The 26886-nt window shown below is 44.6% G+C and overlaps 1 protein-coding gene across 1 annotated transcript; it reads right to left on the reverse strand.

The window, feature by feature from the left end:
* Nucleotides 1–245: 245 nt before the first annotated feature.
* Nucleotides 246–26886, reverse strand: LOC311046861 (uncharacterized protein; the record flags this gene model as incomplete). The annotated part of the gene is made up of 3 exons (XM_084059435.1): nt 246–612; nt 15095–16063; nt 25272–26886. 3 exons carry the CDS (start codon nt 26884–26886, stop codon nt 338–340), a joined length of 2859 nt encoding a protein of 952 aa, XP_083915561.1. The 3' UTR covers nt 246–337.

A 26886-nucleotide genomic window follows, 5' to 3' on the forward strand; every position in this document is an offset into this window, starting at 1 on the left:
CTTGTGAGCTTATAGATCTTCTATTTAAAAATGTTTTGCTACTGTTATTCTTATTCTTATTATTTCGCACCAAATACTCTCTTTTGACACCAAACACTCTGGCTGTCCACTTTCACGTCACAACGTTTTATTATAGACAGCTTCTTTGCTACAGATAAATACATATGGTGTCTCTTCAAGTGAACACTGGAATGTACATCAAGATTTATGCTTTTTTTTCTCTTTTTTTTTGTTAACTTGTCATCTTTTGTTCTCAGTCCCCCTCCTCCGTGACCATGATGCTCAAACAACATTCATAACGTAAGTCTGTATATCTGCCGTTGCCACGACAGCAGCATCAAGTGCCACACAGTGACGTCATCACCGCGGTGGTCCGCTGCTCTCTCCCTGGCGTGGGAGGCGTGTCTTCCACGAGACCAAGCGGCGGCGGGGGCGTGGACAGCTGGCGGCAGGAGGAGGAGGAGGAGGAGGAGGAGTGTGAGCGGCGCAGGCGGCGGTCGGGGTAGAGGCTGTTGTCGAAGGGCCTGCGGTGAACACACAGGACGTGGGTCTTCAGGTTGCCCTTCTGAGAGGCGCTGTACGGACAGTACCTGCACCGGAACGGCTTCCCACCTAGGGACACAATGACACATAACACCCCCCTCTCAGTATGTGGACTCAACCCAACTCTAATTTAATTTTGTTGCCGTCGGGCAGTAGTTGTATCTCCATATTTCATTCTTTTTCTTTTTTTTATTCATAATAACTTAATGCCCTTTTTTTAAACGTTGTTGCATGACAGGGTCGAGCAAAAGTATTGAAAATAGCAGATGTACAAGCTTGTTGATTTGCTGTTTATGATACTTCTTTTTTGGGGGGGGGGGGGCCAGGTTGAAAGTGGTTAAGTCTGTATGTGGGTTTTATAAATATTTAACCAGTAAAAAGTATTAACAAGAGTTTGTGACTGAATAATAACGCATACATTCAAACCGACAGCGACAATTATGAAGCACAGTTTAAACGACTGTGGTCAACACAGGTGCTGTACATGTCAATGATCAAAAAAACGAATGAATAAATTAACACATGAGATAAAACAAAGACAGGACACACGTGCATACATGCGTGCATACACACACACACACACACACACACACACACACACACACACACACACACACACACACACCCTGTCTGTCATTTCAATGGTATTCAGATTTCAGATGTGTCAGAGTCAGACCTTCCTGTTGACCGGTGTGTTTGTGTGTGTGTGTGTGTGTGTGTGTGTGTGTGTGTGTGTGCGTGCGTGCGTGCGTGCGTGCGTGCGTGCGTGCGTGCGTGCGTGCGTGCGTGCGTGCGTGCGTGCGTGCGTGCGTGCGTGCGTGCGCACATATGTGTGTGTACCAAAGTAAAACAGGGGGAATACAATAAACAAGCTCTTACTTTACAGCAAATGCCAAGGTGTCAAGTAATTTGTACTTTTGAATGCTTAAAAGAAATCCAAGTACTGTACTCTAGTACTTTAACTAAACATTTGACAGAGCAACTTTCTTAGTTGAGTAATATTTGACCAGGAGTACTTTGACTTGCGTACTGCGGTTGAGTGCTTTGTCCACCACTGGCCGCATAGTACAGTGTACAGTAAACGAGTGTTGAAGCAGCAATTCATATTTCCAAATTGCTACCACTCCTCCAAAAAGGCATCCATCTTTACCAAATGGACCAAATGGACCCGTAAGGGTCCATTTGGTACATTTTGTCCACTCTCAGAGTTACAAACGGTTAAATTAACACTCATGTGGTTCACTCTGTAGAGACTAGAGCCATTACAGACAACACACTCATCTACAGTTCCAACTCTTTAAGTTATGACTTAATGCGTTTGATTAATGGGACAATCAACGGCTCCGTTTCAGACGGACGGATGCATAACATAAGGTCTCACGTACGCTCCGATGTGCCGGGGATATTAATCTACTGGCGTCATTCACCGTTTTGTGATTTATCAGGAAAAGCTGCCGTGTGTCAAACAGTGACATCATGGCAGTGATACTTCACAGCCGTATGTTAGTCAGTAGTGGGCGGTTTATTTTTGTACTTTTCTTAAGGAATGCCGGCAAGTTAGAATTAAGAATAGATTTATTGTCCACGCCCATACATGGACGTTTGACACACACGCAAACACACGCACGTACGCACAAGCACCCACGTTTGTTTTTTTTAGGACAGCAATTTCATGAGTTTGGCCAGTTTTTGTTTTGGCCATTTTACCCCTATATACAGTATTTTCAGAAACAGTACAGTATGTATTAACGTTAAAATACATCCATAAATAAATGTCCAGTAATCCTGAAGCCTGGGCACGCAATTAAGTATAACTCAGGTACAACTCTAACAACATACTAAACCATAAATGTCTAATCCTAACCTTAACCCCAACCTGAAACTTTTCCTAATTGTAAGCCTAAAGGGCCTTCCTTGGCACGAAAAGGTTTGAGAACTACTGATTTAGAAGGTATATTTTGTAGAATCGGCCTCATGTCTTAATGGGTTAAACCAAGCATTTCTCTTGTGACGACCAGGTCCTCACAGTGTCCACTTCTCACATTCTACTGTACCTGTGGGGACATTTGACCCTTACACCTATAGTATTACACGCACACACGCACACGCACACGCACACACACACACACACACACACACACACACACACACACACACACACACACACACACACACACACACCAAGCGAGTGCACAAACATAAACGCACATAAAATGTGGGGTGAGTGTTGGACTGAGGAATGACAGGCATGTGGCAGCTGGCCGATGACAAGCAGGCGTAGTTCCTGTCTGCTCCTCTCGTCCCCTCCCTCCCACCATGGAACTACTCTCCACTCCAACTAACATGCAGTGGTGCAAAGTAAGTACATTTACTCGAGTACTACACCTAAGTATAATTTTGAAGCATTTTTACTTTACATGAGTGTAACATTTGTTGATTCTTTATTATTCTACTCCACTACATCTCAGAGGCAAATATTGTGCAGTACTATTTACTCTGGCTACGATTATTTGACAGCTTTAGTTACTAGTTACTTTACAGATTTAGATTATTAATACAAAACATACATTAAGTAATAAATAATTATGTGTTATTATATGTTAAGCTACCCAGCAGCACATAAAGTAATTAAAATCAGCCCTATCATTACCAGCTGCAACATTAAAGTGACACATGAATGCATTACTAATTACAATATAATAATATGATTGTGAAAAGGGACATTCTGCATAATGAGTACTTTTACGTTTAGTATTGTAAGTATATTCTGATGCCAATAATTTTGCACTTTTAATTGAGTACATTTTTGAATGTTGTAGGCTATTTCTACATGTGGTGGCTACTTTTACTTGAGTAAAAAAAAATAGATTACTTCTCCCACCACTGGTGAGATCTAACAGAAACATAGCGGGTCTGTTTGTTAGTTTGATTCAAATCAACTTTAAAGTCCCTTTGAAGTTGTATAATTTGGGGACCCACCTGCGTCATGGATAATTCCAGTGGCTTTAAGATCAATAGAGAGCTTTGTACTGGACTAGTCATTAATTAAGCCCTGGCTTTCCAAGTTGCTGGTTCTCAAAGTGGGGTCCAGGGACCCCCAGGGGTCCTCGAGTGGGTTCCAGAGGGTCCCCAGCAAAATGAGGAACAGTTTAACCACATAGCTCCTATTGAGCTTGTGTTCATGCTATGTTCGAAAAATATGTCGACAGATCTTCTCTTATGGAAAACCTATTGATTTTGGGGGTCTTTGACATAAAAATATGTGAAAGCACACTGTCATATGTGGCTGTGCCTCCTTGTTCACCGCGGTGCTATTTTAAGCGTGGGTTAGCTCACATAATGACTTTTCCCTCTCAGTCTCTCTGTCTAATATTTCAGCGTGTCATCTTTGAGTGGTTTGTTTTTTCATGATTCATGGCTTACAGTAAACCATTAAGTGATGATGTCACCGAACATCACTTCCCCAAAAACTTGAATCCGTCACAACCTCTTCACCCCCCCCCCCCCCTCCCCCTGTCTCTCTCTCTGTATCTCTCCCATGTACTCTCTCACTTTCTCTCCTGTCTCTCTCTCTCTGTCTTTCACTCTCTCTTTCTTTTTCTCTATCTCACTTTCTCCTCTCTCTCTCTCTCTCTCTATATCTGTCTCTCTCTGTCTGTCTCCCCCTCCCCCCCCCCCCCCCTCTCTCTCTCTCTCTCTCTCTCTCTCTCTCTCCCTCTCTCCCATCATCAGGAGAGAGGGACAGCTGTACAGAGCTGAACAGTCTCTTTCATATCTACATAAAAAAAGTTTTTTGGAAGGGGGGGGGAGTGAGAAAGCTCACAGAAGGTGTGAGTGATAAAAAGTAATGCTCCATCTGTTGGTGTATAATAACCTGCTGGCCATAAAGGACACACACTCACACACACATGCACGCACGCACACACGTGCGAGCACACACGCACACGCACACGCACACGCACACGCACACGCACACACACACACACACACACACAAAGGCTTGTCTGTCATTTCAATGGTATTCAGATGTGTCAGACCTTCCTGTTGACTGGCGTGTGTGTGTGTGTGTGTGTGTGTGTGTGTGTGTGTGTGTGTGTGTGTGTGTGTGTGTGTGTGTGTGTGTGTGTGTGTGTGTGTGTGTGTGTGTGTGTGTGTGTGTGAGAGAGGGGGGGGGGGGGGGGGGCCCGGTCCATGAAAGCAGGGAGCTGTGTGCATGGAACAATAGTAAAGGAAAAGCTTTGTCAGTATCCAGGTACACAAGAGAAAACAAACTTGTCGCTGTCGGGCAGAAACCCTGTATCTCCATATTTAAACGATTTATGTTTTTTATGTAAATGAATGTCCTACTTGACCATACTACAGTGTCACACAAAAGTATCAAAAATAGCAGATATACAAGCTCAAATTTATTTTTATTTCAATCCTGAAAAGTAACAGTCTTGGACATACGAGGTTTCCGCACGACAGCGATGAAATATTAACGTTCATCTGCTGCACACGTCTGCAAACTCCCAGCTCTCCCCTGCCTCGGTAAACGTGTGCGCTGGGAGGAAACGGAGGGGGCGGACGGACAGCTTGAAAAATAAACAAAACAAAACCAAAAAAATCCACCTAGGAATTCCTGAGGCCTTTCTTCCACCTACTGGTTGATCTTATATTAAGCTCGATTCACACTTCGACAAATGATGGTGTCACGTGCCCGAAAATACGTAGACAATCTACAAGCTCACAACACGTCACTTCCGAGCTTGTAGATTGGCTATTTTCAGGGCACACCGTCATACGACTGGCCATAAATTAGCCATTAACCTACACAATGCAACCATGAAATTGTAGCCATTCTCGACACCTAACGACTCACCGTGATCCCATAAAAATCGCGTAACTGAGGTAAGAAAAAAAAAAGTCAATAAGCACAGAAAATAGCCGATCTACAAGCTATGAGCTTGTAGATCGGCTATTTTCGATGCACGACACCGGCAAGCAACTAAATATAAATCAGGCATGAGCCACGAGTTCTCATGTCTACATCAAATGATTTGTTTTGGTCCGGCTGTGTGGGTCTCTCTCTCTCTCTCTCTCTCTCTCTCTCTCTCCCTCCTCCTCCTCCTCTTCCGGGGCCGGCCATTCTTTCTTCTCCTCCCACCAGAGGAGAAGGCAGGTCCAGCAGAGGGCAGCCTCCAAATAAGTTCCATTAATCACCGGCCAGAGTCTAATGTAACTAATATTTTACAATTAGAGGAGACAGCAGCGGGCCCAGAGCCATCCATCTCTGCACCGCACCATCATCCATTCATAGGCTGCTGTACACAGCCAGGCAGAGACCGACCACAAGCACACAGCTGCAGGCGCGCACGCGCACACAAACACACACACACACACACACACACGCACACACGCACACACGCACACAAACACACACACACACACACACACACACACACACACACACACACACACACACACACACACACAAACACACTCACATACACCCACAAACGCATGTACGCGCACACACACACACACACACACACACACACACACACACACACACACACACACACACACACACACACACACACACACACACACACACACACACACGCGCACACACACACACACACACACACATGCACATACACCCACACACGCATGCACGCACACACACACGTTTGTATTACTATACTTGTGAGGACATCAACATTTTAGGATGGCGATTCTGTGAATATTGTTTTTCAATTTGTCTTGCCATTTTGAACCATAACCCTAAACCCTGCGACGCATTGTGAGCTTTTATATTGTCTATTTCCGCTAAGAAAATCTGGACCCATTAGCTGAGAGAGAGGTGAAGCAGGGACCCCCACTACAACGTTTAAAAAAATATAAATCAGGCATAACCCCAACCCCTAAAAATAACCTCTAAATACCTAATCCTAACCCTAACCCTGAAGTCTAGCTTTGAAAATCTTTGTTTTAACCATAAAACAACCTTGTGAGGACCAGGAAAATTGCCCACACAATGTCTACTTCTCAAATTCTACTATACTTGTGGGGACATTTGGCCCTCACAAGTACAGTAATAACAGTACACACACACACACACACACACACACACACACACACACACACACACACACACACACACACACACACACACACACACACACACACACACACACACACACACACACGCGCGTGCGCACGCACACACACTTACTTGCACAGATGTACACACACGTTTAGCAGGAAACGAGAGGGGTGGGAGGGGAGGAGGGGGAGTCATGTAATGTGAGCATCTCTGGCTCTTAGCGGCGTGCGCATACGGGAACACGTGTGTGTGTGTGTGCACGTCCGAGCTCACATCTAAGTGTGCGCGCGTCTGACAAAGCGAGACATAGAGAGAGATGGGGGAGATGGATGAATGCGAGAGGAAGAGGAAGTGAAACACATTTCGCACACACACAAACTACTGTGCACACCTTTGTGCAAGTTGTGTATTCATACACAGCCATGCGTCATCTCTGAGCAGTGTGCAAGAAAACTTATATTTACTTGAGTAAAAGTACAAAAGTATTGGCATCAAAATCCATAGAGAGTACCAAAGAAAAAGTACTAAAATTTGACAAACTGCTTTAAAAAATAGCCGATCTACAAGCTTACAGTACAACGCATTACGTTGCGAAGTCTGCAAATCTGCATTAAAAGTAACTCATACTGTAACTAATTGCAGTGGAGTACAAAATACAATATTTGCCTCCGAGGTGTGGTGGAGTAGAAATATAAAATAGCAAAACGATGGGAACACTAAAGTAAATGAATAACACCTCAACATTGTACTTAAGTACAGTACGTGAGTAAACATAATACTCAGTTTCTTTCCACCCTGTGGCATTGTGGCGTGCGCGCGTGCGCGTTCTGCGGCGGCCATGCACGTGGTGGGGGTCACAGTCTGAGATAATGACCATGATGACAGTGGCGGGGCCGGGTGTGGGGGGAGAGGGTGTGGGGGGGGGCGGGCCAGCAGAGCTGAATGGTGACGGATGACACGGCGCTGAGCTCTGATGGCGCTCAGACAGTGAGTGATGAGTGCACATCCATCCCCTGGATGCTCCACCCTTCATTATCTCAATGGGGAGACGCCGGGCCACAAAAGGCAGGCCGCGCTGCCCTCTCGCTGCCCTCAAACGACATCTGCTCGCAGGGACGGACACTCTTTCACCTCGCTGTCTCTCCATCTATCTCCATCTATGGTGATCTTTCTCTCTCTCTCTCTCTCTCTCTCTCTCTCTCTCTCTCTCTCTCTCTCTCTCTCTCTCTCTCTCTCTCTCTCTGTCTCTCTCACTTCTCGCTCTTTCGGCCTCTCGCTGTCATGCGCGCCGCGGAGGGTACCCAGCGGTCAGACAATGAGTTAATGACTCACCCCTTTCAGATCAGCCCTTTTCTTCTCTCTCTCTCTCTCTCTCTCTCTCTCTCTCTCTCTCTCTCTCTCTCTCTCTCTCTCTCTTCCTTTCTCTCCCTCTCTCTCTCTCTCTCTCTCCCCCACACATGCACACTCAATCTGCCCTCTCTGTCTCTATCTTTCTTTCATTCTTAATCCCTTCTTTATTGATCGTCTCATTTTCACTTTGTGTTGGTGTGTCTCAGAGCCCTGATCTGATGTCTCCCATATGTGGAGGCGGGGACAGTCAGGTCTATTCATGATAGCTGGTTGCCTGGCTGCCTGGTAAAGTTAGACAAAAACTCTGCCACCTCCGATCAAAGCCGCCCACCTTCCTTTAATGAGGACTAAGCTATCAAGTCGTGTTTCTAAAAAATAGATGTGTGATGACATAATACTCTGCAGTGTGTTTTTCTTATATATAAAATATATATGTATATATAAACCTCACAGAAAACCTCCCATTGTTTCTCTTAAGAAGGGACCACACACTCCAATGATGATGGAAAGGACTCACTATATTATATATATATATATATATATATATATATATATATATATATATATATATATATATATATATGTATGTATACATATAAAAAAAAATAGATGTTTATCCCCCCTGAAAATAGCCAGAGTATAAATAGGGTATAAGCTGCGGTTAAAGACAGCAAACCAAACCATTGCTAATAGAGAGCAACATTATAGTGGTATCCGTCTCCATCTGGTGGCCGCTTCTGAGCAGTGCATGCAAAAAAAAGGAGTGATTGCTGTTAAACAACAAGGGGAACAGCTCCATGCGACTAATGAGCATGCAGACAGGTTCAACCAGGGGTCACCATCTGGCCAATTACCACTGCTGGCACACTGGAGTCGACCTGAACTGTCATCACAAACACATCACTCCATGTCCACGGTGCCCGGCAATATGTCACTGTGCCACTAGACGTGCCATACAGTATGGACGGGACGGGAGGGGTGGGGGGGGGGGGGAGGGTGACAGGAGGAGGCAGGGCCCTTGACAAAGCCACCTGGTCAGCACTGCGGAGCAGGACAGGCTGGTGGGATGAGAACAATGTCGGACCACCTGCCTCGTCCGCGCGTAGAGGACGAGGACTCTGTGGACGCCCAATGTCAATTAGCTTGTCTCTGCGTTGGGTCAATGGATGATTGACGGATGTCCGTCGTGTCACATCGTCTTTGACGACGCGCAGCGGTGGACAAAGTGTACACTCAAATAAGTAGTCATAGTATTCAAAAGTACAAATTAGGAGACCTGTGTCTCTCCAGCTCTTTAGTGAACAGAAAATACATTTTCAGATGGGTGTCAAATTCCATCCAATCAGGAGAGAGAACCCCACACAAAGATCATTTATCAGCTTGGGCTCCAGTTCCAGTCTTGACTGTTCCTTCATTTGTTTAATCTCTTCCAGTTTCACTTGTTTACCCTGCATTCTGTATGACACACTATCAAAAGATAGATCCAGTAGATCACAAACAAGGCTGTACAGGTAGACCAGACCACATGACATGCCCCTAAAAAATGTACAGTAATTAAAATTCCTCCTCTTTTTGGCATCTGCCACTTGACTTAAGGTGACTTGATTGGTTGACATCAAGAAGGGCCTGTCAGCTCACTTCACGGCTTCTATAGCATTACATTTCCCCCCCCCCCCCCCCCCCCCCCACACTATTTACTATGTAACGCCAGCACCGCTATTGCAAATCCCCCTCAGGTACATGTTCTAAGTATTTTCAGAAATGGGATCATTATTTTTTGGGGTTGCTAGATCTTGTTGAGCTGGTCATTTTAAAAGTAGATCTCCAGTAAAAAAAAGAGTGGGCAACCCTGCTGTATGAGTTCTCTCTCCTGACTGGATGAAATTGTTATCCCGAACTGAAAATGTATTTAACTTTCTTTTGCTATAGAGCTGGAGAGAAAGGGAGAACCCTGTTACTGAACAAACACTATAGCAATGATTATCCTCAGAATATAGAGCTATTTAACAGTATTCTTTTGAGTCAACTTTGTTACACCTTTGTGTTCCCGGTCAAAAATATTCCCGGTCAAAAATAAGACTGGATAGAACTATATTCAGTACATGGAAAAGTTAACCACACACACACACACACACACACACACACACACACACACACACACACACACACACACACACACACACACACACACACACACACACACACACACACACACACACACACACACAGTTCTATTCTGGATGGCTGGTCCCTTTGGTGCCACACAATAAAGCAATTGTTTAGACATCCGTGTACCACAACAGGTCACATTGCCACACAGTTGTCTGGAAGCACTTTGCAAGCAGTGGAGGCGAGACACCACAGGTGTCTAAGTGAGTAAACTATTCAAAATCCCCAAAGAAAATAAAAATAAAATGTAATATATTCAAAAGCGTACTGTGGAGGAAAACATAATTGGTCTTTCAGCAATGAGATGGAAAAAATACTATGTTTATGTATTATTCTCAAATTGCCAAGGCAAAGCAAATGTATGAGCTGAGAAGGCTGGATGGTCTGTGATGCAGCACAAGATCAGAAAGGTATGTTGAAGGAGAGAGAATAAGAAAAGATGACAGTCGGTATATATTGTACATCATATCACGCACGCACGCACGCACGCACGCACGCACGCACGCGCGCGCACACACACACACACACACACACACACACACACACACACACACACACACACACACACACACACACACACACACACACACACACACACACACACACACACACTGTAATGACATTTGTTTTAACAATAAATATTAATTTTCAAATACATGTTCAGTGTCTGTTCTTTGAATATTCACTGGAGATAGCGGGGAGATAGCGGGGACAGCGGGGGTGGAGAAAGGTTAAAGCTGTACACTTATAACCACTTTCAACCTGGTGCTCCTCTTTCGGGCATGTCATTATAGGCACATTCTTTCAAACATTTGGGGAAAAAAAACAGAAAAAACATTCACTGATCTACAAGCTCCCAACGCCTCACACCGCGATGCATTGTGAGCTTGTAGATCTGGCTATTTTCGCTATTCATCGTACGACGAATACTGTAGGGTTCATATTTTATTCACATGAACTCCTAGCAACTAAAATGTTTTCTACATGAATGGATGAGTGAATGAAGTGCGGTTGATTAGGGCTGGGTGTCAAAATCCAACGTCACATTATATTTACTCTTTCGGCCCAATACCTCCATATCACTATAGTGATGATGTTGTGGGCATGACTATTGGTGCTTTCATATTCATAAACAATGACATTTTTATGGCATGGCTCCGCAGGGGTCTAGCCTATAAGCTCTGTCTGTCTGTGGTTGAGAGCTAATCACGTAAACCTCTGGACCGCTCAACGCCAAATGTCTTATGCCCGTACGCCATAGAAGTACGTCCACACTAGCCTGGAAACCAGACGAATCTGCCAGCGCAAACAAAAAAAATAGCCCTTGGCAGATTTGGTCTGGCCCCGCTCGGTTGTGATTGCATTTCCCCGCCCCCGAAGTTGTGGGGCACCAATCAGGGCCCAGTATGCAGATATGGGGCTCTTTTTTTTTTCGCCCCTTGAAAATGCAGGTTCCACACAGAGATTCCAGACTAATATCTACGCAGTGATATTGATTAATGTCACAGGCCGGTCACATGAAGTCCCAGATCCACATTGGAGCCACGCTTTCCCATGTGGATCCTGAGATCCATGTGATTCTATTTTTAATACATTACCTATATAATAACTAAGTGGATAAAGGCAAATAATAGAACAGCTAGAACAGTCAGGTAAGTTCCAAAGACATCACTCTGCACTTATCACAATATTATGATATTGTTGCTGTTGGGCAGAAACCTCTTATCTCCATATTCTAACTTGCGTTTTTTCGTAAATGAATGCCCTACTTGATCATACTACAGTATACTAACAGCGTCACAAAAAGCATAACAAATAGCAGATCCACAACCTCGAAACACGGCGCGAAGCGACACGTTTTCATCTTGTAGATCTGCTACTTTTGCAATTTTTGTATATGAATCTAATAGTTGTGGACATTTCCACCCAACAGAGACGATATCCAAAATGCCACTAAATAATCTAGTCTCAAATATCAGGATATTGATACAGTATATAGGATAATGAAACACAACCTTCACTTCTGCCTGCACTTTGTCCTGAGAATTTTGGAGGAATTTATCAGATTCACTCGTAGATTACCCCAAACTATGGCTGCTTATGTGAATCCTATGTATTTTTCATTCAAATGGCCTCTGGGCAATATATCACTATTATATCAATATCGTGATAGGAGACTAGATATCATCTGGGATTTTGGGATATTGCAATATCCTGATATGGCATACAGTAAGTGTTGTCTTGTCCTGCATTCAAAATTCTTCAGAAATAGCTAAAATAGCCGATCTCCAAGCTCACAACGTGGTGCATCACGAAGAATTCTGAGCTTGATAATTGGGATTGTTGATCGGGATCTGCCATTTTAAAAAATGCTTGAAAAATGTAAAACAAAATTGACATTTTGTGCGGCTATCCTCACAATATAGATACTGAGATATTTGGTCAAAAATATTGTGATATTTGATTTTGTACATAACACCCAGCCCTACCCATTACAGCATGTGCAATAAACAGAAGACTTGGAACATTGTATGAACAGTATGATGACCATGACAGGAGTTGGGGGGGGGGTATTATAATAACCATCTGTAGGATACATTCAAATGGAAAACTACATCTTGCTGTTAGAATCATAAAGAAAGAGGAACAGATGTTAATCCCTAATGGAGCTGACAGGCTCTTCCCTGTCTTTCACATGAGCATATTGAGTTTCTGAATAAGAGAGAGAGAGGGAGGGGGGATCAGAGGGAAGGTGTATCGCGTTGCACTCGTAACACATGCATATCAAAGGCCCCAGCTGTTAGATTCCCTCTCTTGAGAGACGGCATTATTAAATCTGCACTCGGCGAGCAGCACATCACACCGGAGCGTTGAGCTATAAGCCTCTCCATCAGGTTTGGTTTGATTTGTGACCCATCACAGGAGATGAGAGATTATATCACCTCTTAACCCGCGTGAACCCTAGCGTTCCTTGTCTGGGAGGGGCGAACGTTCGGCGGAAAAAGCAGATGAGATCTACAAGCCCATAACGTTGTGATCTTGTAGATCGGCTATTTTCGCAGAACAATGGGAGCTTGTATTTCGCTTGTATTTCGCTGAGCGTATTTCCGGAGAAGAGAGGTGTAGAGTCCTGGGGGACCGCAGTCAACTAACTATAGGGTCTAAGTGGTTAAAGTGTACTGATAATTATTAAAGTGTAGTGGTAATCATTAAAGTGTGCCTGTAATTATATTGCTATAGTGTTTGTTCAGTAACAGGTCTCTCCAGCTCTAAAACAGACATTAGCTCTTTAGTAAACAGTAAATATATTTTCAGGTTGCGATACAAGTTTCATCCAATCAGGATAGGGAACTCAGGATACAGAATAAACAAGTGAAATTGGAAGTCGTTAAACACAAACATTTGCAGACAAAATTGGAATACTATAATATTTGATCTGATAAATGATCTTTGTGGGATTCCCTCTCCTGATTGGAGGAAATTGGCAACACACTTGAAAATATATTTACTGTTTACTAAAGAGCTGGGGAGATGGGGAGACTCCTGTGTTACTGAACAAACACTATAGCAATGGTTACTATAAGAATATGGAGCTTTAACTTTTTAACAATAAACTCTCTTTAAAACAAACAATATCACGTACAGCACATTTAAAGTGTATTGGTAATCATTAGCACACTCCACCTGCACTTCCTTCAGCTCTTGTTTTGAGATCGTAAGTGATAAATATGATCAAAATTAAGTGGTGGTACAGTATATAAACCAAAGGGTCTTTCTCCTCACTTCAGATCCCAGCTGATACAGGATATAGGTTTAGATCTGTCAGGAATGGAAGGTGTAGGACCCTTGAGTGCAGGAACTCAGACAAACGCAGGAGATGAGGATCACAATAACTTGACTTTACTAAGAACGATACAAATTGAAATGGATGAGTAACGAACACAAAAACTGAACTCAAACATGACACTGGCAACAAAGAACCTGACTCACATCCAGCACTGAACAAACACAAGGACACAGTTTAAACTAAAACTAAGTTGTCCTTTTATATAGTCTCTGGAACTCATGACGTCACGTCACCCAACCAGTGTCAGATGGTCATCACAGGTGACAGTACTCAGGGAATCAGAGTCTTCTAGCCACAGAGGAGAGGGGAGAGGTGATTGGCCGAGGGGAATTAGGAGCAGGACATGGGAGGGACAGAGGCAAATCATGGTCATAAAGCAGATCTATAATAGATGTGCTCTTTTCAATTAGCCGATGTGGTTAAACTGATTTTGATGCAATTATTTAAAACGTTTTTTTTAGCTGAGGACCCCCCTGGAACCACCCCTTTCATGTAACAAGCTGGATGGCCCAAGTGCCTGCCTGATGGTTGTTAATACTATGCACCAACCACAACCCTGCATTGAGAATCAGGTATTTGGCGAGAAAACTACACAAAAGGAATCTAATATTGTGCTAATGTTCCTCAGCAAACCAGGGTACATCATAGTCAGATGGTGTGGTTATGGAGATCGGCTGTTTTCTGCGAAGGTTTTCCCAGAATACGAATGCGGGGGTTTAAGTGGTTAACAACTTAAGCCCTGTAATATATATATTTCATTGTATGTGTACGAATAGAAAAAAAATCTGATGTACAAGATAACAACTCAGCTTGTAGATCAGCTACTTTTGCTATTTGTGAAAACTTTTAACAAAAAAAAAAAGTGTTGCACATTTGCGCAAATTTCCGCCTATGACATTACATGCCCAAAATAGGGAAACCAGGTTGAAATTGGTTGAAGTTAAAGTCAGTGGAGTACCTGCGTTTGTCCAGTAGATGGCAGCATACTCTTTCAAATATAAAGGTGGCATCAGCATAATGGGACAATGGTGTCTGTATGGAGTTATGAGTGACACATAAAGCTGCACTTTAAGTACACATAAGTTAACAACACTAACCTGAAGTGGTTTCTTTATCCAGGATCCCGTCAGCGTTCAGAGTGGCAGTGTGACCGTTGGGGGACAATATCAGGTCGTTGAGGCCCCCAGAGGACCTCAGGACGGACAGCAGGCTCCTGTGATGCTGCAGTGGATGGCCTTGGCCTGGCGTGACTTTTTCCAGAGAGGAGATGGGAGACTCGGTGACATCTCTGCCCCACCCACGCAGCTTCTCGCGGGGAGGTGGGAGGGCCTCGTCGGACCCCTGGAAGTCAGTGGGAACCTGTGATTTTGGCTCCACGTTGTTGTTCGTCATCATCATCCAGTCGCCCTCTTCCTCTTCCTCCGGGTCAAAAGCCGCGTCCTCAAATCCACCCGTTCCGTTTTGATCTGCAGGGTCGCAATGAGGCAGGCCCGCATAGTTCTTGTGAGTTTGGATCGTGCAGTCCTCTCCGGCTCCTCGTGCCAGCAGATCACACTGTTGCACCGGCTTCACGCCGGGCTCATCTGAGTAATTTCGCAGCCCGGGAGTCGTGGCAGACGAGGAGTTTCCGTTACCATAGAGACTGGCCGCCGCCGGCACCAGCACGCCAGGACACCTGTCCGCGTGGGACATGACAGACTCTGGACGGACCGACAGATCCAACGGCTCGTACTCACATTTCCCCGTCTGGCCTTTTAGAGAGCCGCTCACGACCTGGCTACTGAGGTCATGCTGCGTGTTGGCGTGCAGGGCGTCGTCACCGGCGTGGCTCTCCGCGGCCAGGTAGAGACCCGCGTCCGGGCTCCAGTTCTCCCTGGATCTGGGTCTGAGCGTGGGATTTGGGCTGGGCCCGGCCGGGCTGGTGCTCGCCGGAGGCTGCAGTGGTGATGAGAGATCCCTGCTGCTTTGCCAGTGAGGGAAGTGGTAGCGGTCCATATGGAAACCCAGGGACGTTGGCTGTGTGCTGGTGTAGTCACTGGGCAGCGTGCAGCGGTAGGCCTTCTCACCTGTCACACACACAGTCACAGCAAAAAAACAGAAATTGATAAAAATCAGATTTTGCCTCAACCTGGTGACTCTATTTTGGGCACAATTCAAGATGTTGACACCGTGGCCCCTGAGAGGCAAGCCGCCTAGAAGATGGTCTGGTCTGTGTGTCTGCGTGTCTGCATGTCTGTGTGTCCGTGTGACAGGAGCTAATATTGCAAACTGCTGGACTGATCCGGCGCCAAATGTCTTGTGCACACTGCCAGTAGGCGAAATATTTTACTTATAATGGAAGTCAATGGGGTTCTGATCAGACTAAAAAGACCAACTTTGGAGTTATTCCGCTTTTCCCCCTTAAAAATAGCAGATCTACAAGCTCACACTGCATTACAATGTGACGCGTTGTGAGCTTGTAGATCTGTTATTTGTATGATGAAGTATAAAATAAGAATAAAGTGCTTAAAGGAGCACTTCACCTATTTTAAACCATATCTTCTTCATATGTCCTCCTCGCTAATGCTCATTATGAGATGGTACCAATTCTGTCTACTCACTCTGTGTCTCACTGGTGGGCAATGGACAGTTTAGAAACCTGCCTACCAGTGACATCATCGATGTGGATTACAAGCTAATAGACACTACAGTCTTTCTCTTCCTGGAGAGTTAGCATGCTGAAATAGAAGCCATTGTTCTGGCATCAAAAAAATAAATAAAAAAAGTTTAAATCTTGTTTGAAATGACCAAACCTGCAACTAATGATGTCAGGCAGGTTTCTTAACTTTACACAGCCCTCCTCTGAGACAGAGAGTGAGTAGACAGAAATGGTGCCATTATGGGAGAATGTAATGGGCAAAGTGGTCCTTTATTGTAAGTGATTGAGAATCAGGTACAGTATTTGGGGGGTTGGCCTTCTCACCTAATACAGAGACTCACACCAAAAACATAACAGATCCCAACTCACATTTTGATACTAAGCATGTGCATATCAAGCATACTGATTTCTTTTATTTTATTTATCTTCTTCCTGGGAAGCGCATACACAGTGCAGTAAGTAACACACGAACACACCGTTCTGCAAACATGAAAAATGTTGCAATCCCATACAAGGCTGAGTTGAATGATTTAAGCCCTGCACCCGCAGTAAATCAAGCTTGTAATCAGCTTTCAGCTCCAGTGATCCATCATATCACAGTATGGATACGACTCCTCCATGTGCAATAAATACACTCAAAGATGTTAACACCAAACAAGATTCTTCCTCCAATAATTACCCAGTCACACCGCAAAGCAACGAGCGGGTTGGCAGATGTCGCAGACAGGAACCTCATTCCATCAAAACCAGTAACGGGGTTTCCCAGTCAAAAATAACCAACTGTAACATGTGGTGCATACTTTTTGAATAACTTACGCCGTGCACTTGAGTTTATTTATGCTCCGTACCAGGAAATAAATGTTTCGTCAGGCGTATATAATTCAAAGAGTGCAAAACGAATTACTATGCAGAGTAATAAAGGATTTTTGCTTTGTTCTGTTTTTTTGTTTTTTTTTCAGACCATGAATTGAGTTCATTTAAATGTTCATATTTCATCCTCCTATACACAATATGATACTTTTAATTACAGGTGTTTCGCGGAATTTCATTCCGTTCAAATATGAAGTTGAAAATTGCAATCCGTAACTTCCACATCCTACCCGGCATTCAAACCCGGGTTCTCCCGAATGAGCGCCAAAATTGCTGCTGTTAAGCTATAACGGAGAACGCATTTAGGAAGATGAGATATTTCCCTTTGAATTTCATGCAATACCTCTTGTCAACCTGTAGGTGTCCTAGCAGGGTCCAAATGTCCCAATGGAAGAGTAGGGAGACCACCTCCAACCACTGCACATGTAATTTATAGGCATATTGTATTAACATGCTATACTGTACAGATTGCTTACAATAACAAGTTATGGATTGGAGCTTTAACCACTTAAGGGGCCGTATCCACCACATAAAGCGTTTTGAGCTCCGGAGCATTTTGGAGATCATGTCCAGAGCGCTGCACATGCACTGAGCGAGACACCTCTGCTCAATGATTGTGGGCGTGTGACGTGTCTCTCCAACCCTCTGCATAGGAATGTGACACTGATGAGTGTCACTTGAACTATTCAAAAGTTGAACAATTTTCAGCAGATTTCCAGAGCGCTCCGCCAAAAAAACGCTGGACGCCAAGAGCGCTGCAACACAACGCTGAGCACTAGGAAGCGGGGCGCTCCAGTGCGTGTTTACCATAGAAATGCATGGCAGACGGGGCACCCGCTGGCTTAGCTGGCCACATACCGTATGCTCTAGGCTCTAATGCCTAACAGCGCGCCGCGGGTTCGAATCCCAATCCCGACGACCTTTTCTGCGTGTCACTCCCCGTCTCTCTCTCTCTCTCTCTCTCTCTTTCTCCCTGTTTCCTGTCAATATCCACTGGAACTATCAATACAATATCTTAAAATAAACAATTTTTGAAAAAAGAAATGCATGGCAGAAAAGCGTTATCGCATTGTGGAGCAATTTTTTGTCACTTGGTCGCCGGCGACACACACGGCGAGTTTGAAGACGGTCCGACAGAAAGTTCTCGAGACGCGTGAACTATTAGATGGAGGTACAGACGTACAGAGGTGATGTTCAGGCCGCTATGCGCCCTTCACATCTACACTTTCAGGTCTCCATAAATGGGCATGTTACGTTTGTGACGTCCACCACCCACCCACAAGGCAATTTTATATACAGTAGGATGGATATAATGTTATGCCCAAAATAGGGACGCCATGGTTGAAAGTGGTTAAATTCGAATGGTTCTGTAACTCTGAGAATATACAACATTTTTGTACCTTTGTACACTCTCAGAGTTCAATTAAAACTGAGTATTTTACAGTGTAATTTGGGGTCCCAGAGATAAAAAGAAAATAAAAAAAAGTCTAGAGGGCGTCTGTGGCCTAATGCTTATCAAACTAGGGGTCCGACTCCTTGCAATTCAAAACATTAAGAATCATTGGACTACATCTCATGTAACATTAGAGTTTAACGCACCCAACTTCAGCATGCAATGTTAAGAGTTAAAAACACTCAACATCAACATGTAACGTCAGGGTTAAACACACTCCCTGCCACCATTTTGAGTTAATGATTGTCGGAGGCCTCAGCCTCACACTGTCTTTAAACAGCCCAGCTGTTTCTCTGCCATTCCAATTACAGTAAAAGTCATCTGACGCCATTAAGCCACAAATATTGGCAGTTTATTGCCCAACACTCTCCTGGCATTTGAAGGTCAGGTCATACATTATACTGTGTCTTTTAGGGATGCGTCTGGGATGGGAAGATAAAGCCACCACCATTAATTTAATTCTATGCATATTGATGCCGTATTGTTCTTCTTTAATGGACTAATATCTGACTTACAACGGCGATTCATCTCTGCCAGAGAAATATCAATTTCATACACCTCGGAACCCGACCCCGAGGCGATTCTCAGAGGTAAATCTAAACCCAGTGATCTATAGTTCCTTGTCTTGAAGTCACTACAACTTTAATGCATAAACTATTTGCTATGTAATGGGCTGAAGGGCAGTAAAGAGAGGCCTTAGTTTCGATATTCCAATAACCAAACCACAAAATAGAACGCAGAGATTAATTAAGTAGAGCTTTGACCAATAAAAGCATAGCTGAAATGCCATCGTGTTCAATAGATGTCCTTAAATTAAATGCAGTTGCCTGTGCCTGTGCATGTGCGTGTGCGTGTGTGTGTGTGTGTGTGTGTGTGTGTGTGTGTGTGTGTGTGTGTGTGTGTGTGTGTGTGTGTGTGTGTGTGTGCGCGTGTGTGTGCGTGTGTGTGTGTGTGTGTGTGTTTTTTTGTGTTTTTGTGCATTTTATAGCCGTGTGAACCCTACCACAAGTCAGTTTGTGTTTGTGCGTGCATGTGTGCAGTGTGTGTGCATGCTTATGCATGTGTGTGTGGACGTTTTGGCTGTGTGGCTGAATGTGCGTTTGCGTGTGCGTTGCCAATTTGCACGCACGTGCGTGCGTGCGCAAGAGCGGGAAACAGCCTTCCAGAACGCCACACCCCTGTCTCCAGTAACAAACAGAAACATCCAAACAGCTTAATGGAAGTCTTTCAGACAACACTCTATATCTCAATTATTCTGTGGCTTGGATTACGATGACATTACCGGCCAGCTCCCAACGTACCAAACACACAAATCTGACCTCATCTTTCAACGGCAGACTTCCCTAAACCCATTTACCCTCCCTTCATGAGCGCTTGAAAAAAACAAAAAATAAAAAAAAACACGCAAAACAAAGACTGAAGAAAGCCTCCCACCCCCCCACCCCCTTTCTCGTCTTTTGGATGGCTGCCATCTTTGTGATTGCCTGGTTCATGCTAACTTAATCAGTTTAAGATTTACTTACAGTGCCGCGGCTCGCATTATGTGAGGAGAGTAATTTTAGAGCTTAGATTTATCAACCCCAAACTCCAATTACTGCATCATTACAAACCCAGCCTCTCTCACCTAAACACACAGGCATCTAATGAAGTGATGCATATGAGCCATCCTTGCATACTGGATATTTTAAATAATGAAATAAATATAATACCTCCAGTGAGCTGGTGGCTGTGGTAAAAAAAAAAAGCCATGCGGCTGGTTCATTTCATATGGAAATAGGCTTCATGATTTACAGCCGTGCATCACGCTTCAGCGCGATCGCAGACTCTCATAGGCTACTGTATTACTAAAATAGGCCTTTTGGCAGTTACATTGTAGACATTACGCAGTGTACAGTGGAAGCCTCATCTAGGGCTGGGCCATACAGACAAAATCAAATCAAATACCTCAATATCGATATTGTGAGGATGGTGACAATAATATAATTGTTCTTTTTAATCTTTCAAAAAATATAAAAAATAGCATCACAACGTATCGTGATCCAACACATTGTGAGCTTGTAGATCGGCTATTCGCGCTATTTAAACAATATATAAAATAAGGCTTATGTAAAACCAGGAAAAGCAATATTACGACATCCAAAATCCCAGACGATAATATCAATAAACTGAACAGCCTTAGCCTCATCTCTCTCTACGTACATTCAAGCACCTGAAATACTAAACTCTGCTATATGGTGACTGGTCTGCTTGCAGATGAAACAGACTGAGCAAGAGGGAGCCATACACACACAGCAAAATCCGGAGTGTCGATTTAACCTCAGAGAGAGCCAAAATGAACCTGCACGGGTCCATTTCTACACTCTCCAAGCTTAAATCGACACTCTGGATTTCGCTGTGCACAAGACTTGGTGAGAAAAACAGGGGCACCAGATGTTCTTTGATGTTTATAATAGCATATATTATTAATATTAATTAGACCACATAGTCAATGACGCATTTGGGACGTTTCCAAGTCAATTAAGCCAAATGGCATTCAGGAGACGGTGGAACAATATTTCAAGGCAGGTGTTCGGAACTCCCTGGATAAATCTTTTTATCTGCATGCTAGGAAAACAAGCATTTTGAGCTTAATTTGAGCCTCATATCTGCAATAATAATTAAAAAGAGGATTAAAAAGACAGAAGTGAGAGGCAGTGGAGGGATCCAACAGGTAATCAGTTTAGACAGTTGCTTTAGACCAATATAAGACCCAGTAAGATAAAAGCCCTGTAAGTTAATGTGATAAAGCAGGATAGAATGTGATAACGCAGTGGGTCTAAAACATGTTCTTGTCAAGGACCCCCATGTATTTGGCCCTGCCGGACCCCCATCTGAAAGATTTAATGCAGACCCCAGAAGGTTTGTGTTGTGTTAAAAATGTGCAAAATTATTCAAAATCTTTCAAAAATATCTACAATCTACAAGCTCACAGTGCGTTGCATCATTGCAGCCTTGTGAGCTTGTATATTGGCTATTTTAGAATAGCCGAAGTACTGTATAAGATAGGGTTAAAGTGATTTCTATATTAACTACTTTTGATGCCGGGGACCCTCTGAAACTGCATTAGGATTCCTGTTGGTCCCCGGAGCCTGCTTTGTGAGGACCAGTGAGTTTAAAGGTCTAATCTGACTGTTTCCGTCATATAAATTAGGCTAATACTCCCTTAAAGAGTTTGATTGTAGATGAGGAAATATGCTATTTGGAAATTTCTCACCCCATCATAAATCACGATATATTGCAGACCTGTTTACAAACAATACCAACGTCAGCAAACCAATTACAGCCCCATAATACAACAATAACAGTTTGAAGAAGATATATCTGTTGTTTGTAGAGTTAGTCCTTCTGTCAAGAGCTGAGTCAATCACCTAGGGAATTAAAAAAAACATGTCTGCAATGCTGAATTTTTATTTTCGGAGGTGGGGCTGTCCATTTGTTTACGTTTGGACCACTGAATCTGCCTTTAAAAGATGTTACAGTATGTCTCTCTGGGAGTGTACAAATGCAACCAAATGGACCTGTTAGGGTCCATTTGGTTGCATTAGTACACTCCCAGAGTTACAAATGGATGAATTGTGTGGTTGTCAGTTAAACCACCCAGCAGTCTCCTGACACACGGACTTCCGTTAGCTACTTAATCCGTGCTTCTTAACCACTGCTCAACATTCCCATTCACCATGTTACAGTTGCTTATCATTCTGGGCTATCTTAAATGCTTGGTGCGTATACAGTGGAACTAGCGTGAAAGAAGGGCATGAGGGACAAAAGACAAGTGGGGACAACATCATTACATGGTGTCTGCTCATTGACCCCGGGGTTAAGAGTGTTGAATGGATCTAATTAATAACTGTCAGAGCATTTTATGTGGCGTTAGGCGTGTTTAGCATTCTTCCAACTGGTCTAATATAGGTCAGAAGCCTTCAGGCATGCTCCCCTCGTTAGTTTAACATTTTTGAAAGAATCATTATTCATAAGATTATACATAAGATTATAATTACAGTCAAAGTGCATCTCCAAATCTGTTTGGATTAGATTTTGCAAGCAGCATTTTTTTTTTGTATACAGACTACATCTACAGTGTATCCATCGAAACCAAAAGAGCATTTGCGATCCAGCTTGGCTTGATGTTTGTATTTAAATCTAAATCCAGTGCTATATCTGGTTGTATCAAGTGCTTGTCTCTTAATTTTGACAGCCACAAGTAAGACTGTACTATATTTGTATCCATATTGGAGACGTCAATAATTTCACGACCACCCCGGTCTGGAATAATGAATAATGCAACCGCTAATTCTGGACTAATCAATGTTCCTCAAGCTGAACATCTGGCAGCTCAGGCTCTCTGCTCCCCTGAATTAGAAAATACTCTGTCTCTCTAAGGCCAGCCATCCACACAGACAGACTTGATCAGTTACTGTACAAAAACCCTCCTTCCACCCCGACAAAAGAAGAAGAAAAAAAAAACCCTATCCCTGTTATTAAACCCTCATCAAGTGGTGCGTGTTCTCCATATGTGTAGGATTTACCTATCTGTCTCGCGGCAGACCTGTGTGTTGAGTCGAGGCCAGCCGCGTGTGATTGTGTTAATTAATCTGTCATTGTGAGCGCAGGGAGCAGCTGCAGAGGTCTCTGGGATATATTGTCAGAGCTAAACAATGCGGTGCTAAGCCCCCAGAGTGAGTCTACCATTACACAGGACTAAGAACAGCGAGGAGAGGGAGAGAGCCTGCCGGATCCATCATTGACTAAAGCAATGACGCCTGACCTTTACAATGAATTAGTTTCCATGCTTAATATTGACTGAAATTAGAGTCTCATCCTGAACGTGCCATCCCAGAACTCACTAAGCTCGCCAGCTTTCATAAGCGTTTGGTAGGAACGATACAGTATAGTGAACCAGTTCGGAAAATAGTGGGGAAGTGAACCCCCCCCCCCAAAAAAAACAGCAACAACTAAGCTTGTTTCATAAAGAGCGAGCCAGACAGGGATTTGTCCATAAAATGCCAGCATTTACATGTAAATACGTATACATCCGTATGTGTGCACAATATGGACACAAAAGATCTAATGAGATTAGACACGATCCATTTATCTGTGCGATACGGCCATCATTTACCAGGATGCTGGATCGAATCCCACGCAAGCATGTGACACTCAGATACATCAGCTCTCCAAGCAAAGAATTTATATATATATATATATATATATATATATATATATATATATATATATACACACACACACACACACACACACACACACACATACGTAAAACACTATTATGGCAGCAATTTAGAGTGGTGAGAGCATGTTAGCAGGACGCCATGACAAGAAAGGCATTTGCCCACCGAGCCAGATCATCTGAATCACCAGGTGGAACAGAAGACTATCAATAAAAGTACCAGGTGGTAGATCAAATCATAAAAATCACTGGGTGGTATAGATCAAATCATTAAAAACACCAGATGGCGTGCATTAACATCTTGTGCCCCCGTAGGCGAGGGGTGGGGAGGTGGAGGATATAAAATAGAGGGTACTAATTATCCTACCGTTCAACACGACGCCATTACACTTAAAAAGGGAAGACAAAAGTCCTTGGAGATGACAGCAATATTTGCGGTGGTTTCATCGCAGAGTGCTGCTGACCCTGTGCTTTGCGGACCACCTATGCTAAGTGGATCTCTGACACCACGCCAACGTTTTCTCTAGTTGTACACTACAATAGGCAGCTCAGGGACAGTGAGGCGAGTACATTAATAATAGATTCTTGAGAGTTTGGGCTTGTTTGTTGGCAGCACAGTGCGTCATATAGTATAAATAACCGTCTCGTGGTTTAGACAAAATTGCATAGATTCTCTGTCTAAATTCTCTGCAAAAACAATCAAGCGGTGAGAATCAAAATGAAGTTTTCTTTCAGAGTGAGGAGCGCATCTTTTTGGCAGATGAGTAAAATTCAATATGGTGCCCTTTGGTATAAAGGTGATAAAGTTGATGCACAAGAAAGATAGTAACCAAGGCAGTCTCGTACAAAAATAAAAAAGCTTTTATTTGTTTGCAAAGCAAGGAAAACACACCTACGCCGCCTTCATCAGGGTGAGATTTTTTTGTCACCCTGATGAAGGCCAGTGTATTGCAACACGTAGGTGTGTGAATAATCGTTGCTAAGCATTAGCCGTACAAGTAAAAGCTTTTTATTTTTCCACAAGACTGCCGTGGTCGCTCTCTTTCTAGTGCATCAATGTTTTCTTTCATTCAACGGTGATAACTCAGTTACCTGTAGGCGGAGACACGGTTTGTCGGTGGTTGTCCTGGGCGATGCCGGAATGGGAATGGCCTGTCTCCGAGGCGATCTCTGACTGCTCGTGGTGCGTCAGGCTCCCCGGGGTCGTGGCCCTGCTGATGACCTCAGCGTCCGCTTCGCCGAGGCACGCTTTCCTTTCATCTACGGAACGACGTCTCTCAGACAAGTATGAACACGGCGGTTGGATCTCTTTAGGACCGAACAGTTGCGGCTCCACAGCCAGCCCCGATGCCATGATCGGCCAGCCGGGGAAGCCACTGCCATTGAGTGCATCTCTGTCAGCCATGGCGGTCTGCAGGTATTCCAGCCTGTTGGAGCTCATTGTCGGGAAAAGGTGATTCAGAGCCAGCAGGGAGGGACTGTCTCCTTCGGCCAACACGCCTTGTCCAGACACCATCATCCTTCCTAACATCTCCCGAACCTTCACCTCGATGCCTGCTGTGGCCAGGAGCTGGTTATATTCCTGCTGGCCAGCTCGCTCAGCTGAGAGGAACCTGCTATGTATGCTGGAGATGTACTGGGAGTAAAGGCTGGTCTGGGGGTCCTGCGGGACGTTGCTCATGCTGACAGGCGCGTTGCGCTCGTCGGGGGGTTTGCTCTTGGCGGCCAGCTTGTTGAGGTGCACTTTCATGTGGTTCTTGAGGAACCAGGGCTCCTTGAAGCGACGGCCGCAGATCTGGCAGAGGTGCTCGAAGGAGTCTTTGTGCTTCCGCATGTGTCCTTTCAGGAACCAGGCCTGGCTGAAGGTCTGGCCGCACACCTCGCATGGGAACTCGCCCACGGGCTTCCCCTTGTCCGCGCCCCCAGCGGTGGCGGCCTTCTGCCCCACAGCGGCGTCCGCGGTGATGTGGGCGGTCTCCACGTGGCCGATGAGCTCTTCCTCCTGCGAGGCGGCGAACTCACACAGCGTGCATTTGTAGGGTTTGTGCAGGATCCGGATGTGGCGCTCCAGCTCCTGTTGCTTCCTAAATTTGCCCTTGCAGAACGAGCAGCGGAAGCCAGCGAGCGGGTGGTGGATTGGGTCCTCGCGGGCGGTGACCTTAGGGGGCGTGGATGCGTGCGGCGGGCTCTCCGCAGAGCCGGGAGATGTGAGGGACGTCTGGGGATGCACGGGGATGGTCGGTGGCAAATGCTGAAGCTGGGCCACATGGGGTGTCCGCAGTTGGCCGCCCTGTCCGCCTCTCATCTGCCGCCGATCCCGTAGGATCGCTCTCTCCTCCAGCTCGTGAAGCAAACGGTTTTCCTCTCTGATCCGCCCGCGGCCTTTGCCCAGAATGCCTTGTTTATGGGTGCGGAGGTGGATTTTGAGATTGCCCTTCTGTGCGGCCCTGTGGTCACAGTAAGGGCACTTGAACGGCTTCTCGCCCGTGTGCGTGCGCATGTGAAGAGACAGGATGCTGTTGAAGCGGAAACGCTTCCCGCACAGGGGACAGGGGTACTTCCTGTTCTTACGGTTGTCTTCCTGGCCGGAGTTCATCTGGGGGACGATTCCCTGGTTGGGGGCCCTCAGAAACTGGGGGAGCTCAACTCTCCCATTCATACTGCTCAGAATCCTAGCATCCATGAGTTGATTGGCCAGAAGCGCCAT

Source organism: Gymnoscopelus microlampas, assembly GCF_963454915.1.
Source record: "Gymnoscopelus microlampas genome assembly, chromosome: 6".
Taxonomy (NCBI): domain Eukaryota; kingdom Metazoa; phylum Chordata; class Actinopteri; order Myctophiformes; family Myctophidae; genus Gymnoscopelus; species Gymnoscopelus microlampas.